Source organism: Oncorhynchus masou, unplaced genomic scaffold (assembly GCF_036934945.1).
Source record: "Oncorhynchus masou masou isolate Uvic2021 unplaced genomic scaffold, UVic_Omas_1.1 unplaced_scaffold_1031, whole genome shotgun sequence".
Classification (NCBI taxonomy): Eukaryota; Metazoa; Chordata; class Actinopteri; order Salmoniformes; family Salmonidae; genus Oncorhynchus; species Oncorhynchus masou.
In genome coordinates, this window is record NW_027000005.1 from 130637 (window position 1) to 149636 (window position 19000).

Here is a 19000-nt window from a genome sequence, read left to right on the forward strand (position 1 = left end):
TCAGGCTTGTAGACCCAGTGGATTACAGTCAGGCTTGTAGACCTGCTGCAGTGGTTTACAGTCAGGCTTGTAGACCTGCTGCAGTGGATTACAGTCAGGCTTGTAGACCTGCTGCAGTGGATTACAGTCAGGCTTGTAGACCTGTGGATTACAGTCAGGCTTGTAGACATGTTGCAGTGGATTACAGTCAGGCTTGTAGACCTGTTGCAGTGGATTACAGTCAGGCTTGTAGACCTGCTGCAGTGGATTACAGTCAGGCTTGTAGGCCTGTTGCAGTGGATTACAGTCAGGCTTGTAGACCTGCTGCAGTGGATTACAGTCAGGCTTGTAGACCTGCTGCAGTGGATTACAGTCAGGCTTGTAGACCTGCTGCAGTGGATTACAGTCAGGCTTGTAGACCAGTGGATTACAGTCAGGCTTGTAGACCAGTGGATTACAGTCAGGCTTGTAGACCAGTGGATTACAGTCAGGCTTGTAGACCTGTGGATTACAGTCAGGCTTGTAGACCTGTGGATTACAGTCAGGCTTGTAGACCTGTGGATTACAGTCAGGCTTGTAGACCTGTGGATTACAGTCAGGCTTGTAGACCTGTGGATTACAGTCAGGCTTGTAGACCTGTGGATTACAGTCAGGCTTGTAGACCTGTGGATTACAGTCAGGCTTGTAGACCTGTGGATTACAGTCAGGCTTGTAGACCTGTGGATTACAGTCAGGCTTGTAGACCTGTGGATTACAGTCAGGCTTGTAGACCTGTGGATTACAGTCAGGCTTGTAGGCCTGTTGCAGTGGATTACAGTCAGGTTTGTAGACCTGCTGCAGTGGTTTACAGTCAGCCTTGTAGACCTGTGGATTACAGTCAGGCTTGTAGACCTGTGGATTACAGTCAGGCTTGTAGACCTGTTGCAGTGGTTTACAGTCAGGTTTGTAGACCTGCTGCAGTGGTTTACAGTCAGCCTTGTAGACCTGTGGATTACAGTCAGGCTTGTAGACCTGTGGATTACAGTCAGGCTTGTAGGCCTGTTGCAGTGGATTACAGTCAGGCTTGTAGACCTGTTGCAGTGGATTACAGTCAGGCTTGTAGACCTGTTGCAGTGGATTACAGTCAGGCTTGTAGACCTGTTGCAGTGGATTACAGTCAAGCTTGTAGACCTGTTGCAGTGGATTACAGTCAGGCTTGTAGACCTGTTGCAGTGGATTACAGTCAGGCTTGTAGACCTGTGGATTACAGTCAGGCTTGTAGACCTGTTGCAGTGGATTACAGTCAGGCTTGTAGACCTGCTGCAGTGGTTTACAGTCAGGCTTGTAGACCAGTGGATTACAGTCAGGCTTGTAGACCTGCTGCAGTGGATTACAGTCAGGCTTGTAGACCTGTGGATTACAGTCAGGCTTGTAGGCCTGTTGCAGTGGATTACAGTCAGGCTTGTAGACCTGTAGATTACAGTCAGGCTTGTAGACCTGTGGATTACAGACAGGCTTGTAGACCTGTGGATTACAGTCAGGCTTGTAGACCTGTTGCAGTGGTTTACAGTCAGGCTTGTAGACCTGTGGTTTACAGTCAGGCTTGTAGGAAGTATTAAGACCACACAATTGTTCTATTTAGAGGCCGTGTTTATTAATAGACTAGCAAGATCCACAACTTGTTCCCCAGGTTTTAGTAAGCCCGAAGCACTGTATTGGAATTAGACTGTCACACTCAGCTGACCTTCTGCAGATATATAGATATATATAAATAAATAACTTCTTTGGGAAAACAGCCCTGATGTTGGAAACAACCACCATTATGTTGTCATCCAGAGTCATGTATTTTCCAAGAAATACCACATATTTTATATACAGCAGGTTTTGAAAAAGGACCAAAGAGTTTGGTCTGCTTCGTGTTTTCATTTTTTGCTATGGCAAAATAAAATACTGCGATACTGGTATCGGCCCTAAAAGGTGTATTTCACTGAATAGAGAAACAGTCAGACGCTTCAAAGGCTGTGAAGCTACGGGGGTCTGTCTGATCATGTGTCCAAACGCCTTCCATCGTCATGACTACGAGGACCTAGTTCTTTACTTGAATAAGCTGTTACTTGGAAGGCGTCTCAACACAGATGATCAGACCAAACGCGATCACGACACGCAGGTTAAAATATCAAAACGAACTCTGAACCAATGACATTAATTTGGGGACAGGTCAAAAAGCATTAAAACATGTATGGCAATTTTGCTAGTTAGCTTGCTGTTGCTAACTAATTTGTCCTGGGATATAAACATTGAGTTGCTATTTTACCAGAAATGCACAAGGTCCTCTACTTCGACAATTAATCCACACATAAAACGGCCAACCAAATCGTTTCTGGTCATCGTTTCTAGCATCTAAACTTTCATAATATTACCACGACGACCGGCAAAACAGTTTGTCTTTAACCACGTGGGTATAACCAATGAGGAGATGGCACGTGGGTACCTGTGTCTACAAACCAATGAGGAGATGAGAGAGGCAGGATTTCAGCACGATCTGCATCAGAAATAGGAATGAGCTCTATTTTAGCCCTTGGTGTCGCAGACACTCGGCGCGAGCAGTGTAAACACAACAATAATTGAATAACATGGAATTCTAAATTTATTTTGCGACGTGTCCGAACTGGTCAGAGTGTTAGGCTGCTGCAGGAGCCAGTTGGGTCAGAGTGTTAGGCTGCTGCAGGAGCCAGTTGGGTCAGAGTGTTAGGCTGCTGCAGGAGCCAGTTGGGTCAGAGTGTTAGGCTGCTGCAGGAGCCAGTTGGGTCAGAGTGTTAGGCTGCAGCCAGTTGGGTCAGAGTGTTAGGCTGCAGGAGCCAGTTGGGTCAGAGTGTTAGGCTGCAGGAGCCAGTTGGGTCAGAGTGTTAGGCTGCGGCAGCCAGTTGGGTCAGAGTGTTAGGCTGCGGCAGCCAGTTGGGCCAGAGTGTTAGGCTGCGGCAGCCAGTTGGGCCAGAGTGTTAGGCTGCGGCAGCCAGTTGGGTCAGAGTGTTAGGCTGCGGCAGCCAGTTGGGTCAGAGTGTTAGGCTGCGGCAGCCAGTTGGGTCAGAGTGTTAGGCTGCGGCAGCCAGTTGGGTCAGAGTGTTAGGCTGCGGCAGCCAGTTGGGTCAGAGTGTTAGGCTGCGGCAGCCAGTTGGGCCAGAGTGTTAGGCTGCGGCAGCCAGTTGGGCCAGAGTGTTAGGCTGCGGCAGCCAGTTGGGCAGCCAGTTGGGTCAGAGTGTTAGGCTGCGGCAGCCAGTTGGGTCAGAGTGTTAGGCTGCGGCAGCCAGTTGGGTCAGAGTGTTAGGCTGCGGCAGCCAGTTGGGTCAGAGTGTTAGCTGCGGCAGCCAGTTGGGTCAGAGTGTTAGGCTGCGGCAGCCAGTTGGGTCAGAGTGTTAGGCTGCGGCAGCCAGTTGGGTCAGAGTGTTAGGCTGCGGCAGCCAGTTGGGTCAGAGTGTTAGGCTGCGGCAGCCAGTTGGGTCAGAGTGTTAGGCTGCGGCAGCCAGTTGGGTCAGAGTGTTAGGCTGCGGCAGCCAGTTGGGTCAGAGTGTTAGGCTGCGGCAGCCAGTTGGGTCAGAGTGTTAGGCTGCGGCAGCCAGTTGGGTCAGAGTGTTAGGCTGCGGCAGCCAGTTGGGTCAGAGTGTTAGGCTGCGGCAGCCAGTTGGGTCAGAGTGTTAGGCTGCGGCAGCCAGTTGGGTCAGAGTGTTAGGCTGCGGCAGCCAGTTGGGTCAGAGTGTTAGGCTGCGGCAGCCAGTTGGGTCAGAGTGTTAGGCTGCGGCAGCCAGTTGGGTCAGAGTGTTAGGCTGCGGCAGCCAGTTGGGTCAGAGTGTTAGGCTGCGGCAGCCAGTTGGGTCAGAGTGTTAGCGCAGCCAGTTGGGTCAGAGTGTTAGGCTGCGGCAGCCAGTTGGGTCAGAGTGTTAGGCTGCGGCAGCCAGTTGGGTCAGAGTGTTAGGCTGCGGCAGCCAGTTGGGTCAGAGTGTTAGGCTGCGGCAGCCAGTTGGGTCAGAGTGTTAGGCTGCGGCAGCCAGTTGGGTCAGAGTGTTAGGCTGCGGCAGCCAGTTGGGTCAGAGTGTTAGGCAGTTGGGTCAGAGTGTTAGGCAGCAGCCAGTTGGGTCAGAGTGTTAGGCTGCGGCAGCCAGTTGGGTCAGAGTGTTAGGCTGCGGCAGCCAGTTGGGTCAGAGTGTTAGGCTGCGGCAGCCAGTTGGGTCAGAGTGTTAGGCTGCGGCAGCCAGTTGGGTCAGAGTGTTAGGCTGCGGCAGCCAGTTGGGTCAGAGTGTTAGGCTGCGGCAGCCAGTTGGGTCAGAGTGTTAGGCTGCGGCAGCCAGTTGGGTCAGAGTGTTAGGCTGCGGCAGCCAGTTGGGTCAGAGTGTTAGGCTGCGGCAGCCAGTTGGGTCAGAGTGTTAGGCTGCGGCAGCCAGTTGGGTCAGAGTGTTAGGCTGCTGCAGCCAGTTGGGTCAGAGTGTTAGGCTGCGGCAGCCAGTTGGGTCAGAGTGTTAGGCTGCGGCAGCCAGTTGGGTCAGAGTGTTAGGCTGCGGCAGCCAGTTGGGTCAGAGTGTTAGGCTGCGGCAGCCAGTTGGGTCAGAGTGTTAGGCTGCGGCAGCCAGTTGGGTCAGAGTGTTAGGCTGCGGCAGCCAGTTGGGTCAGAGTGTTAGGCTGCGGCAGCCAGTTGGGTCAGAGTGTTAGGCTGCGGCAGCCAGTTGGGTCAGAGTGTTAGGCTGCGGCAGCCAGTTGGGTCAGGCTGCGGCAGCCAGTTGGGTCAGAGTGTTAGGCTGCGGCAGCCAGTTGGGTCAGAGTGTTAGGCTGCGGCAGCCAGTTGGGTCAGAGTGTTAGGCTGCGGCAGCCAGTTGGGTCAGAGTGTTAGGCTGCTGCAGCCAGTTGGGTCAGAGTGTTAGGCTGCTGCAGCCAGTTGGGTCAGAGTGTTAGGCTGCTGTAGCCAGTTGGGTCAGAGTGTTAGGCTGCTGTAGCCAGTTGGGTCAGAGTGTTAGGCTGCTGTAGCCAGTTGGGTCAGAGTGTTAGGCTGCTGTAGCCAGTTGGGTCAGAGTGTTAGGCTGCTGTAGCCAGTTGGGTCAGAGTGTTAGGCTGCTGTAGCCAGTTGGGTCAGAGTGTTAGGCTGCTGTAGCCAGTTGGGTCAGAGTGTTAGGCTGCTGTAGCCAGTTGGGTCAGAGTGTTAGGCTGTAGCCAGTTGGGTCAGAGTGTTAGGCTGCTGTAGCCAGTTGGGTCAGAGTGTTAGGCTGTAGCCAGTTGGGTCAGAGTGTTAGGCTGCTGTAGCCAGTTGGGTCAGAGTGTTAGGCTGCTGTAGCCAGTTGGGTCAGAGTGTTAGGCTGCTGTAGCCAGTTGGGTCAGAGTGTTAGGCTGCTGTAGCCAGTTGGGTCAGAGTGTTAGGCTGCTGTAGCCAGTTGGGTCAGAGTGTTAGGCTGCTGTAGCCAGTTGGGTCAGAGTGTTAGGCTGTAGCCAGTTGGGTCAGAGTGTTAGGCTGTAGCCAGTTGGGTCAGAGTGTTAGGCTGTAGCCAGTTGGGTCAGAGTGTTAGGCTGCTGTAGCCAGTTGGGTCAGAGTGTTAGGCTGTAGTCAGTTGGGTCAGAGTGTTAGGCTGCAGTCAGTTGGGTCAGAGTGTTAGGCTGTAGCCAGTTGGGTCAGAGTGTTAGGCTGTAGCCAGTTGGGTCAGAGTGTTAGGCTGCTGCAGGAGCCAGTTGGGTCAGAGTGTTAGGCTGAGGCGGACGGACGAGATGTCACATTGATAGAAAGCTGAACGTTACCTCGTCTGACGTCAAATCCTCCTCCAGATCCACCGTGCTCAGTCTGCCGATGTGAAACATCCCGCCGTCCCCGGACACCTACGGACCAAACACATGACACAGCGCAGAGAATTAGAAAGATCTTTTCTAGGTTTCTTCAATGTGAACATGTAGGCCTAGCTAACATGTAGGCCTAGCTAACATGTAGGCCTAGCTAACATGTAGGCCTAGCTAACATGTAGGCCTAGCTAACATGTAGGCCTAGCTAACATGTAGGCCTAGCTAACATTTAGCATCACTAAGTTAACATGTGTAATGTCTGTGGGAAAAAAGTACAGTTGATGTTGGAAGTTTACATACACTAAGGTTGGAATCATTAAAACTCGTTTTTCAACCACTGGTTAACAAACTATACTTTTGGCAACTCGGTTAGAACATCTAATTTGTGGATGACACAAGTAATTTTTTTCAACAATTGTTTACAGACAGATTATTTCACTTATAATTCACTGTATCACAATTCCAGTGGGTCAGAAGTTTACAGTGCCTTTAAACAGAATTCCAGAAAATGATGTCATGGCTTTAGAAGCTTCCGATAGGCTAATTGACATCATTTGAGCTCAGTTATCATGTGTTAACATTCAGTAGTACTAACAGCTCAGTTATCATGTGTTAACATTCAGTAGTACTAACAGCTCAGTTATCATGTGTTAACATTCAGTAGTACTAACAGCTCAGTTATCATGTGTTAACATTCAGTAGTCAGTAGTACTAACAGCTCAGTTATCATGTGTTAACATTCAGTAGTACTAACAGCTCAGTTATCATGTGTTAACATTCAGTAGTCAGTAGTACTAACAGCTCAGTTATCATGTGTTAACATTCAGTAGTACTAACAGCTCAGTTATCATGTGTTAACATTCAGTAGTACTAACAGCTCAGTTATCATGTGTTAACATTCAGTAGTACTAACGGCTCAGTTATCATGTGTTAACATTCAGTAGTACTAACGGCTCAGTTATCATGTGTTAACATTCAGTAGTACTAACAGCTCAGTTATCATGTGTTAACATTCAGTAGTCAGTAGTACTTACAGCTCAGTTATCATGTGTTAACATTCAGTAGTACTAACAGCTCAGTTATCATGTGTTAACATTCAGTAGTACTAACAGCTCAGTTATCATGTGTTAACATTCAGTAGTACTAACAGCTCAGTTATCATGTGTTAACATTCAGTAGTACTAACAGCTCAGTTATCATGTGTTAACATTCAGTAGTACTAACAGCTCAGTTATCATGTGTTAACATCCAGTAGTCAGTAGTACTAACAGCTCAGTTATCATGTGTTAACATTCAGTAGTACTAACAGCTCAGTTATCACGTGTTAACATTCAGTAGTACTAACAGCTCAGTTATCATGTGTTAACATTCAGTAGTACTAACGGCTCAGTTATCATGTGTTAACATCCAGTAGTCAGTAGTACTAACAGCTCAGTTATCATGTGTTAACATTCAGTAGTACTAACAGCTCAGTTATCATGTGTTAACATTCAGTAGTACTTACAGCTCAGTTATCATGTGTTAACATTCAGTAGTACTAACAGCTCAGTTATCATGTGTTAACATTCAGTAGTACTAACAGCTCAGTTATCATGTGTTAACATTCAGTAGTACTAACAGCTCAGTTATCATGTGTTAACATTCAGTAGTACAAACAGCTCAGTTATCATGTGTTAACATTCAGTAGTACTAACAGCTCAGTTATCATGTGTTAACATTCAGTAGTACTAACAGCTCAGTTATCATGTGTTAACATTCAGTAGTACAAACAGCTCAGTTATCATGTGTTAACATTCAGTAGTACTAACAGCTCAGTTATCATGTGTTAACATCCAGTAGTACTAACAGCTCAGTTATCATGTGTTAACATTCAGTAGTACTAACAGCTCAGTTATCATGTGTTAACATTCAGTAGTACTAACAGCTCAGTTATCATGTGTTAACATTCAGTAGTACTAACAGCTCAGTTATCATGTGTTAACATCCAGTAGTACTAACAGCTCAGTTATCATGTGTTAACATTCAGTAGTCAGTAGTACTAACAGCTCAGTTACTAACAGCTCAGTTATCATGTGTTAACATCCAGTAGTACTAACAGCTCAGTTATCATGTGTTAACATTCAGTAGTACTAACAGCTCAGTTATCATGTGTTAACATCCAGTAGTACTAACAGCTCAGTTATCATGTGTTAACATTCAGTAGTCAGTAGTACTAACAGCTCAGTTATCATGTGTTAACATTCAGTAGTACTAACAGCTCAGTTATCATGTGTTAACATTCAGTAGTACAAACAGCTCAGTTATCATGTGTTAACATTCAGTAGTACTAACAGCTCAGTTATCATGTGTTAACATTCAGTAGTACTAACAGCTCAGTTATCATGTGTTAACATTCAGTAGTACTAACAGCTCAGTTATCATGTGTTAACATTCAGTAGTACTAACAGCTCAGTTATCATGTGTTAACATTCAGTAGTACAAACAGCTCAGTTATCATGTGTTAACATCCAGTAGTACTAACAGCTCAGTTATCATGTGTTAACATCCAGTAGTCAGTAGTACTAACAGCTCAGTTATCATGTGTTAACATTCAGTAGTACTAACAGCTCAGTTATCATGTGTTAACATTCAGTAGTACTAACAGCTCGGTTATCATGTGTTAACATTCAGTAGTACTAACAGCTCAGTTATCATGTGTTAACATTCAGTAGTACTAACGGCTCAGTTATCATGTGTTAACATTCAGTAGTACTAACGGCTCAGTTATCGTGTTAACATTCAGTAGTACTAACAGCTCAGTTATCATGTGTTAACATCCAGTAGTACTAACAGCTCAGTTATCATGTGTTAACATTCAGTAGTCAGTAGTACTAACAGCTCAGTTATCATGTGTTAACATTCAGTAGTACTAACAGCTCAGTTATCATGTGTTAACATTCAGTAGTACTAACAGCTCAGTTATCATGTGTTAACATTCAGTAGTACTAACAGCTCAGTTATCATGTGTTAACATTCAGTAGTACTAACAGCTCAGTTATCATGTGTTAACATTCAGTAGTACAAACAGCTCAGTTATCATGTGTTAACATTCAGTAGTACTAACAGCTCAGTTATCATGTGTTAACATTCAGTAGTACTAACAGCTCAGTTATCATGTGTTAACATTCAGTAGTACTAACAGCTCAGTTATCATGTGTTAACATTCAGTAGTACTAACAGCTCGGTTATCATGTGTTAACATTCAGTAGTACTTACAGCTCAGTTATCATGTGTTAACATTCAGTAGTCAGTAGTACTAACAGCTCAGTTATCATGTGTTAACATTCAGTAGTACTAACAGCTCAGTTATCATGTGTTAACATCCAGTAGTCAGTAGTACAAACGGCTCAGTTATCATGTGTTAACATTCAGTAGTACTAACAGCTCAGTTATCATGTGTTAACATTCAGTAGTACTAACAGCTCAGTTATCATGTGTTAACATTCAGTAGTACTAACAGCTCAGTTATCATGTGTTAACATTCAGTAGTACTAACAGCTCAGTTATCATGTGTTAACATTCAGTAGTACTAACAGCTCAGTTATCATGTGTTAACATTCAGTAGTACTAACAGCTCAATTATCATGTGTTAACATTCAATAGTACTAACAGCTCAGTTATCATGTGTTAACATTCAGTAGTACTAACAGCTCAGTTATCATGTGTTAACATTCAGTAGTACTAACAGCTCAGTTATCATGTGTTAACATTCAGTAGTACTAACAGCTCAGTTATCATGTGTTAACATTCAGTAGTACTAACAGCTCAGTTATCATGTGTTAACATTCAGTAGTACTAACAGCTCAGTTATCATGTGTTAACATTCAGTAGTACTAACAACTCAGTTATCATGTGTTAACATTCAGTAGTACAAACAGCTCAGTTATCATGTGTTAACATTCAGTAGTACTAACGGCTCAGTTATCATGTGTTAACATTCAGTAGTACTAACAGCTCAGTTATCATGTGTTAACATTCAGTAGTACTTACAGCTCAGTTATCATGTGTAATTGAAGTAACGCGTATTAACATCTAGCAGTCAGTTGTACTAACTCAAGTGAACATGTTTGCTTTAATGCCGGTGTAATTTACGTAACATGTATTAAACGGTACTAACTCAAGTCATAATGCCGGTGTAATTTACGTTACATGTATTAAACGGTACTAACTCAAGTCATAATGCCGGTGTAATTTACGTAACATGTATTAAACGGTACTAACTCAAGTCATAATGCCGGTGTAATTTACGTAACATGTATTAAACGGTACTAACTCACGTCATAATGCCGGTGTAATTTACGTAACATGTATTAAACGGTACTAACTCACGTCATAATGCCGGTGTAATTTACGTAACATGTATTAAACGGTACTAACTCACGTCATAATGCCGGTGTAATTTACGTAACATGTATTAAACGGTACTAACTCACGTCATAATGCCGGTGTAATTTACGTAACATGTATTAAACGGTACTAACTCACGTCATAATGCCGGTGTAATTTACGTAACATGTATTAAACGGTACTAACTCACGTCATAATGCCGGTGTAATTTACGTAACATGTATTAAACGATACTAACTCAAGTCATAATGCCGGTGTAATTTACGTAACATGCATTAAACGGTACTAACTCAAGTCATAATGCCGGTGTAATTTACGTTACATGTATTAAACGGTACTAACTCAAGTCATAATGCCGGTGTAATTTACGTAACATGTATTAAACGGTACTAACTCAAGTCATAATGCCGGTGTAATTTACGTAACATGTATTAAACGGTACTAACTCACGTCATAATGCCGGTGTAATTTACGTAACATGTATTAAACGGTACTAACTCACGTCATAATGCCGGTGTAATTTACGTAACATGTATTAAACGGTACTAACTCACGTCATAATGCCGGTGTAATTTACGTAACATGTATTAAACGGTACTAACTCAAGTCATAATGCCGGTGTAATTTACGTAACATGTATTAAACGATACTAACTCAAGTCATAATGCCGGTGTAATTTACGTAACATGCATTAAACGGTACTAACTCAAGTCATAATGCCGGTGTAATTTACGTTACATGTATTAAACGGTACTAACTCAAGTCATAATGCCGGTGTAATTTACGTAACATGTATTAAACGGTACTAACTCAAGTCATAATGCCGGTGTAATTTACGTAACATGTATTAAACGGTACTAACTCACGTCATAATGCCGGTGTAATTTACGTAACATGTATTAAACGGTACTAACTCACGTCATAATGCCGGTGTAATTTACGTAACATGTATTAAACGGTACTAACTCACGTCATAATGCCCGTGTAATTTAATAGGAAGTGGTGAATGACGCAACGAGCAGAATCTACAGGCTTAAAGGCTGATTCCCTGATTCCCTTAATAGTCGGAGTTCAGTGTTTCTTATTAACTTACGGTTCTATTCTGAAACCCTGTTTTTTTCTGTAGCGAGTTTTCTTAGGTCTGCCAGTCTTTGGCACATTGTTAAAATGGGCATCGATTTGTTTTAAACTTCTAAAAACGTGCTTGTCTGAAAAGCATCCTCCAACTCCATCCTGTGACGTTTGCATGTTGTTGTTGTTGTTGTTGTTGTTGTTGTTGTTGTTGTTGTTAACAGCATTTGCAAACGCCTGCATGCAAACAAACCACAAACGGGGCACTCGTTTTTTTTTTTTAAACATTAATCTCATAGCAAAACATAACATAATGTTTTACTCTTCGAAAACATCATGGATACCGAGCTGGCACATAGCGGCAGCGTTAGACAGTTCTGCTTGTGTTCGCTGGTTTAGCATGCTAGCCCTACCTGTCTGGTGTACCGGACTTCTTCCGAGCCGTTGAGAAGTGGGGTTCTCTCGCCGCCACCGGACTCGTCACCCCGGCTCGACCACGACACTTTCTTCGTGATATTGGCCATGCTTACTCGCGGTAGTTCTCCACTCTCTCAATCAGTGAGATAGTTTTTATTTTGCAGTTGTGTCTGGTTAACCACCTCTCATTCTAGCTTCCTATGGGAGGATCTCAATGAGTTCCGCCTCGCGTCCTCTCTCCTCGTCTCCTTCTGAAAACCCATTGGAGGAGAAATCCAGAGGTCCCGCCCCTCTGACCATCTCCTCCAATGGGTTTTGAAAAGGAGATAAGGAGAGATGAGTGAGGACGTCAAGAGGGAACTTTTGATAATCCACATGACTAAAATCATACGCGAACTCGTGATGGTTTCTACCGGTGGCACACAGGGTCAAACATAACTGTTATTCGCATGGATTTCTGGGAAGTGTAGTTCTCTAACTGACAGCTGAGACCAAAAACAGAGAGTAAGACGCATTTTTGCCCTTATTTTACAGCATAAGAGTCAGGCAATGATATCGATGTCATATTATGAAGAACTGATGGTTTACATGTTGGTGGTTAATTATTGAATAATCTAGGTATTTGTAGCGGTCTTACATCAAGAACCTTGGAAATTGAAATAGCTGAAGTAGGCTGCAGAAAAAAAACGATGTTTTCCCTCTCAAGTGAAATAATATACTGACAAGACAAAACCATGCATAACAAAGACATACAAACAAATTCAAACGAACTGAGTGAATCAATGTTTATAGATAAAGGATCATTTGTCTCGTGAATGATGACTGTTATATATCCAGTAGAGTGGAGAGCAGCTCCAACTGACAAAATCTTGATTTATTAGCATGATAATAACCGACATCAGATGTCAGTTGGTTAACGAGCCGCTAGTCTGTTGACTTTATAACAGAACAATCTGAACAATCTGCCTCTCTGTCCCTGTCTGTCTGTCTGCCTCTCTGTCTGTCCCTGTCTGTCTGTCTGCCTCTCTCTCTGTCTAAATCTGTATCTGTCTGTCTGTCTGTCTGTCTCTCTCTGTCTGTAAGTCTGTCTCTCTCTGTGTCTGTCCCTGTCTGTCTGTCTAAGTCTGTATCTGTCTGTCTCTCTGTCTGTCTGTCTGTCCGTGTCTGTCTGTCTCTCTGTCTGTCTCTCTGTCTGCCTCTGTATGTCTGTGTCTGTCTGTCTGCCTCTCTCTCAGTCTAAGTCTATCTCTCTGTCTGGAAGTCTGTCTCTCTCTCTGTCTGTTGCTGGGTAACAATATATATGATATGAAATAGTCTTTGTTTAGCCATATAACAACATTGCTTTAAGTAATAATTGATGGCTTTCATTCACATGCTCATTTTACAGTGTGTCAGTGGCACTGTTTAAGGTTAGAGAAGTGTTAGGGTTCCTCTTTCAATCCAGGTCCCCATTAAGTCCGAAGGGCAGTTCTGCCGGTCTTCATTCTCCATGGTAGTTAATTGATTGATATTAAAACATTTCGACAGCTGAATCCCAAGTCAACCCCCCAGGCTGGTTGCTGTTATTTGTTATTATTTATTTTTAATTGACGCACAGTTAAGACCTAGACAACCAGGTGAGGGGAAATCAATTACCTTAATTGATCAATCAAGTACAGAGGAGTAAAAACCAGCCCACTCTGCCCTAAAGGACCACATTGTAGATCTAGGAGCCTATAGGGACGAGGGATGAGGGACGAGCGGTCAGGGTCGGTTTGGGATGAGGGACGAGGGATGAGGGACGAGCGGTCAGGGTCGGTTTGGGATGAGGGACGAGGGATGAGGGACGAGCGGTCAGGGTTGGTTTGGGATGAGGGACGAGGGATGAGGGACGAGCGGTCAGGGTGGGTTTGGGATGAGGGACGAGGGACGAGGGATGAGGGTCGGTTTGGAATCAGACGTCTCAGCTACAGTGTTCCAGGCACTCGCAGGCTACCTGCTGCACCTCCCCATGAACTCCGTCAACGTCCCCCAACTCAAGCACCACCCCCCGGGGTACCCCCCTCCCCGTAGCCACCCCCGTCACCTCCCCAGGACTCAACACCCGGTCCCACACGGTGAACCCCGCCAGGCGCCCCACGAACCCCTCGGTGGGATCAAACCCTCCCCCCTGGCTGTCCTGCTCTGCTCCCAGCACCACTATCCCCCCTCCCGGCACCTCGTAACCCTTCCTGAACCGTGACCCTGCAGAGGTCAGGCGCCGGTCGGTGTAGTGCCAGAATCGTCCCTGGATAGAGGACCAGAGGACACAGAGGTGGTGCCAGCACCCGTCCAGCACAGAGTCCACAGGGAGCTCACGGTACGCAGGGTCTCCCACCACGAAGTCCAGGGTTGCTCGGCTGGAGGTGGAGGAAGAGGAGGAGGAGGAGTTGCGTCCGTATAGGACTAGTTTGTTGTCGTTGTCTTCCGTGGCGTAAGAGAGGAGCGTTCCTACGTACCCGACGTCGACGCGGAGCCACAGGCACACGGAGAGTTCTGGAAGAGCAGGGAAGCTCCGGGAGAAGGTGACGTAGTTCTCAGAGGAAGCTGACGGGAACAGGAGCATGGAGTCCACGTTACAGACTGGAGGAGAGAAAACAGAGAGACGAGATAGTCAAGGAGTGCTGGAACAAAAAACACTGCAACAAATTAGACCTGGGATAACTCTAGTCGTAACTACTCGTTGTGACATCAGACGTGGGATAACTCTAGTTGTAACTACTCGTTGTGACATCAGACCTGGGATAACTCTAGTCGTAACTACTCGTTGTGACATCAGACCTGGGATAACTCTAGTCGTAACTACTCGTTGTGACATCAGACCTGGGATAACTCTAGTCGTAACTACTCGTTGTGACATCAGACCTGGGATAACTCTAGTTGTAACTACTCGTTGTGACATCAGACCTGGGATAACTCTAGTTGTAACTACTCGTTGTGACATCAGACCTGGGATAACTCTAGTTGTAACTACTCGTTGTGATGTCAGATCTGGGATAACTCTAGTCGTAACTACTCGTTGTGACGTCAGACCTGGGATAACTCTAGTTGTGACGTCAGACCTGGGATAACTCTAGTAGTAACCTGGGATAACTCTAGTTGTAACTACTCGTTGTGACGTCAGACCTGGGATAACTCTAGTTGTAACTACTCGTTGTGACGTCAGACCTGGGATAACTCTAGTCGTAACTACTCGTTGTGACATCAGACCTGGGATAACTCTAGTTGTGACATCAGACCTGGGATAACTCTAGTTGTAACTACTCGTTGTGTCGTCAGACCTGGGATAACTCTAGTTGTAACTACTTGTTGTGACGTCAGACCTGGGATAACTCTAGTTGTGACGTCAGAGCTGGGATAACTCTAGTCGTAACTACTTGTTGTGACATCAGACCTGGGATAACTCTAGTTGTAACTACTCGTTGTGACGTCAGACCTGGGATAACTCTAGTTGTAACTACTCGTTGTGACGTCAGACCTGGGATAACTCTAGTTGTGACGTCAGACCTGGGATAACTCTAGTTGTAACTACTCGTTGTGACGTCAGACCTGGGATAACTCTAGTTGTAACTACTCGTTGTGACATCAGACCTGGGATAACTCTAGTTGTAACTACTCGTTGTGACGTCAGACCTGGGATAACTCTAGTTGTGACCTCAGACCTGGGATAACTCTAGTTGTAACTACTCGTTGTGACGTCAGACCTGGGATAACTCTAGTTGTAACTACTCGTTGTGACCTCAGACCTGGGACAACTCTAGTTGTAACTACTCGTTGTGACGTCAGACCTGGGATAACTCTAGTCGTAACTACTCGTTGTGACGTCAGAACTGGGATAACTCTAGTTGTAACTACTCGCTGTGACGTCAGACCTGGGATTACTCTAGTTGTGATGTCAGATCTGGGATAACTCTAGTTGTAACTACTCGTTGTGACGTCAGACCTGGGATAACTCTAGTTGTAACCTGGGATAACTCTAGTTGTAACTACTCGTTGTGATGTCAGACCTGGGATAACTCTAGTTGTAACCTGGGATAACTCTAGTTGTAACTACTCGTTGTGACCTCAGACCTGGGATAACTCTAGTTGTAACTACTCGTTGTGACGTCAGATCTGGGATAACTCTAGTTGTAACTACTCGTTGTGACGCAAGACCTGGGATAACTCTAGTTGTAACTACTCGTTGTGACATCAGACCTGGGATAACTCTAGTCGTAACTACTCGTTGTGACGTCAGACCTGGGATAACTCTAGTCGTAACTACTCGTTGTGACATCAGACCTGGGATAACTCTAGTTGTAACTACTCGTTGTGACATCAGACCTGGGATAACTCTAGTTGTAACTACTCGTTGTGATGTCAGATCTGGGATAACTCTAGTCGTAACTACTCGTTGTGACGTCAGACCTGGGATAACTCTAGTTGTGACGTCAGACCTGGGATAACTCTAGTAGTAACCTGGGATAACTCTAGTTGTAACTACTCGTTGTGACATCAGACCTGGGATAACTCTAGTTGTAACTACTCGTTGTGACGTCAGACCTGGGATAACTCTAGTCGTAACTACTCGTTGTGACATCAGACCTGGGATAACTCTAGTTGTGACGTCAGAGCTGGGATAACTCTAGTCGTAACTACTTGTTGTGACGTCAGACCTGGGATAACTCTAGTTGTGACGTCAGACCTGGGATAACTCTAGTCGTAACTACTTGTTGTGACGTCAGACCTGGGATAACTCTAGTTGTGACATCAGACCTGGGATAACTCTAGTCGTAACTACTTGTTGTGACATCAGACCTGGGATAACTCTAGTTGTAACTACTCGTTGTGACGTCAGACCTGGGATAACTCTAGTTGTAACTACTCGTTGTGACATCAGACCTGGGATAACTCTAGTTGTAACTACTCGTTGTGACATCAGACCTGGGATAACTCTAGTTGTAACTACTCGTTGTGACATCAGACCTGGGATAACTCTAGTTGTAACTACTCGTTGTGACGTCAGACCTGGGATAACTCTAGTTGTGACCTCAGACCTGGGATAACTCTAGTTGTAACTACTCGTTGTGACGTCAGACCTGGGATAACTCTAGTTGTAACTACTCGTTGTGACCTCAGACCTGGGACAACTCTAGTTGTAACTACTCGTTGTGACGTCAGACCTGGGATAACTCTAGTCGTAACTACTCGTTGTGACGTCAGAACTGGGATAACTCTAGTTGTAAACTACTCAGCGACGTCAGACCTGGGATTACTCTAGTTGTGATGTCAGATCTGGGATAACTCTAGTTGTAACTACTCGTTGTGACGTCAGACCTGGGATAACTCTAGTTGTAACCTGGGATAACTCTAGTTGTAACTACTCGTTGTGATGTCAGACCTGGGATAACTCTAGTTGTAACCTGGGATAACTCTAGTTGTAACTACTCGTTGTGACCTCAGACCTGGGATAACTCTAGTTGTAACTACTCGTTGTGACGTCAGATCTGGGATAACTCTAGTTGTAACTACTCGTTGTGACGCAAGACCTGGGATAACTCTAGTCGTAACTACTCGTTGTGATGTCAGACCTGGGATAACTCTAGTTGTAACTACTCGTTGTGACATCAGACCTGGGATAACTCTAGTCGTAACTACTCGTTGTGACGTCAGACCTGGGATAACTCTAGTCGTAACTACTCGTTGTGACATCAGACCTGGGATAACTCTAGTTGTAACTACTCGTTGTGACGCAAGACCTGGGATAACTCTAGTTGTAACTACTCGTTGTGTCGTCAGACCTGGGATAACTCTAGTTGTAACTACTCGTTGTGATGTCAGACCTGGGATAACTCTAGTTGTAACCTGGGATAACTCTAGTTGTAACTACTCGTTGTGACGTCAGACCTGGGATAACTCTAGTTGTAACCTGGGATAACTCTAGTTGTAACTACTCGTTGTGACGTCAGACCTGGGATAACTCTAGTTGTAACCTGGGATAACTCTAGTTGTAACTACTCGTTGTGACATCAGACCTGGGATAACTCTAGTTGTAACTACTCGTTGTGACGTCAGACCTGGGATAACTCTAGTTGTAACTACTCGTTGTGACGTCAGACCTGGGATAACTCTAGTTGTAACTACTCGTTGTGACATCAGACCTGGGAAAACTCCATTTCAGAGGGAACAATTTGACTAAAACTCTTTGAATACAGATCTCAAAAAATGGCTACTTTTTAAAAAGTGTTTCAATACAGATCCCAAAAACAGACTACTTTTTAAAACTATTTGAATACAGATCCCCACTGGGGTTATTATTTGACCCTTTTGGTCATCTATGAACGTTTGAACATCTGAACAATCTGGTGTTAAAATGGCCATATAGTATTATAATCTCCACCCAGTACAGCTAGAAGAGGACTGGCCACCCCTCAGAGCCTGGTTCCTCTCTACCCAGTACAGCCAGAAGAGGACTGGTCACCCCTCAGAGCCTGGTTCCTCTCTACCCAGTACAGCCAGAAGAGGACTGGCCACCCCTCAAGAGCCTGGTTCCTCTCTACCCAGTACAGCCAGAAGAGGACTGGCCACCCCTCAGAGCCTGGTTCCTCTCTACCCAGTACAGCCAGAAGAGGACTGGCCACCCCTCAGAGCCTGGTTCCTCTCTACCCAGTACAGCCAGAAGAGAAATGGCCACCCATCAGAGCCTGGTTCCTCTTTACCCAGTATAGCCAGAAGAGGACTGACCACCCATCAGAGCCTAGTTCCTCTCCACCCAGTACAGCCAGAAGAGAAATGGCCACCCATCAGAGCCTGGTTCCTCTCTACCCAGTATAGCCAGAAGAGAAATGGCCACCCATCAGTGCCTGGTTCCTCTCTACCCAGTATAGCCAGAAGAGAAATGGCCACCCCTCAGAGCCTGGTTCCTCTCTACCCAGCACAGCCAGAAGAGAACTGGCCAACCCTCAGAGCCTAGTTCCTCTCTACCCAGTACAGCCAGAAGAGGACTGGTCACCCCTCAGAGCCTGGTTCCTCTCTACCCAGTACAGCCAGAAGAGGACTGGTCACCCCTCAGAGCCTGGTTCCTCTCTAGGTTTCTTCCTCGGATTCTGTCTTTCTAGGGAGTTGTTCCTAGCCACCGTGCTTCTACATCTGCATTGCTTGCTGTTTGGGGTTTTAGGCTGGGTTTCTGTACAGCACTTTGAGATATCAGCTGATGTACGAAGGGCTATATAAATACATTTGATTGGCTTCATAAATACATTTGATATCTTCCTACCTCCTGCTGTTACGACTATCCCCTCATATGGATGTGAGGAGGAGGGAGAGAGAGAGAGAGAGAGAGAGGGAAGGAGAGAGAGAG

The 19000-nt window shown here is 45.5% G+C and overlaps 2 protein-coding genes across 2 annotated transcripts in view; both read right to left on the bottom strand.

The window, feature by feature from the left end:
• Window positions 1–11850, bottom strand: part of clcn7 (chloride channel 7) — an 85214-nt gene extending 73364 nt beyond the window's left edge. The window contains exons 1-2 of the mRNA XM_064957840.1: window positions 11640–11850; window positions 5731–5808 (exon numbers count right to left, since the gene is read on the bottom strand). Of these exons, the coding sequence (XP_064813912.1) occupies window positions 5731–5808; window positions 11640–11750 (189 nt within the window). The 5' untranslated portion in view covers window positions 11751–11850. The remainder of the gene's footprint in view (window positions 1–5730; window positions 5809–11639) is intronic.
• Window positions 11851–12779: 929 nt separating this feature from the next.
• Window positions 12780–19000, bottom strand: part of LOC135528770 (trichohyalin-like) — a 20418-nt gene continuing 14197 nt past the window's right edge. Inside the window, exon 5 of the mRNA XM_064957836.1 lies at window positions 12780–14244. Coding sequence (XP_064813908.1) covers window positions 13586–14244 — 659 coding nt within the window. The 3' untranslated portion in view covers window positions 12780–13585. The remainder of the gene's footprint in view (window positions 14245–19000) is intronic.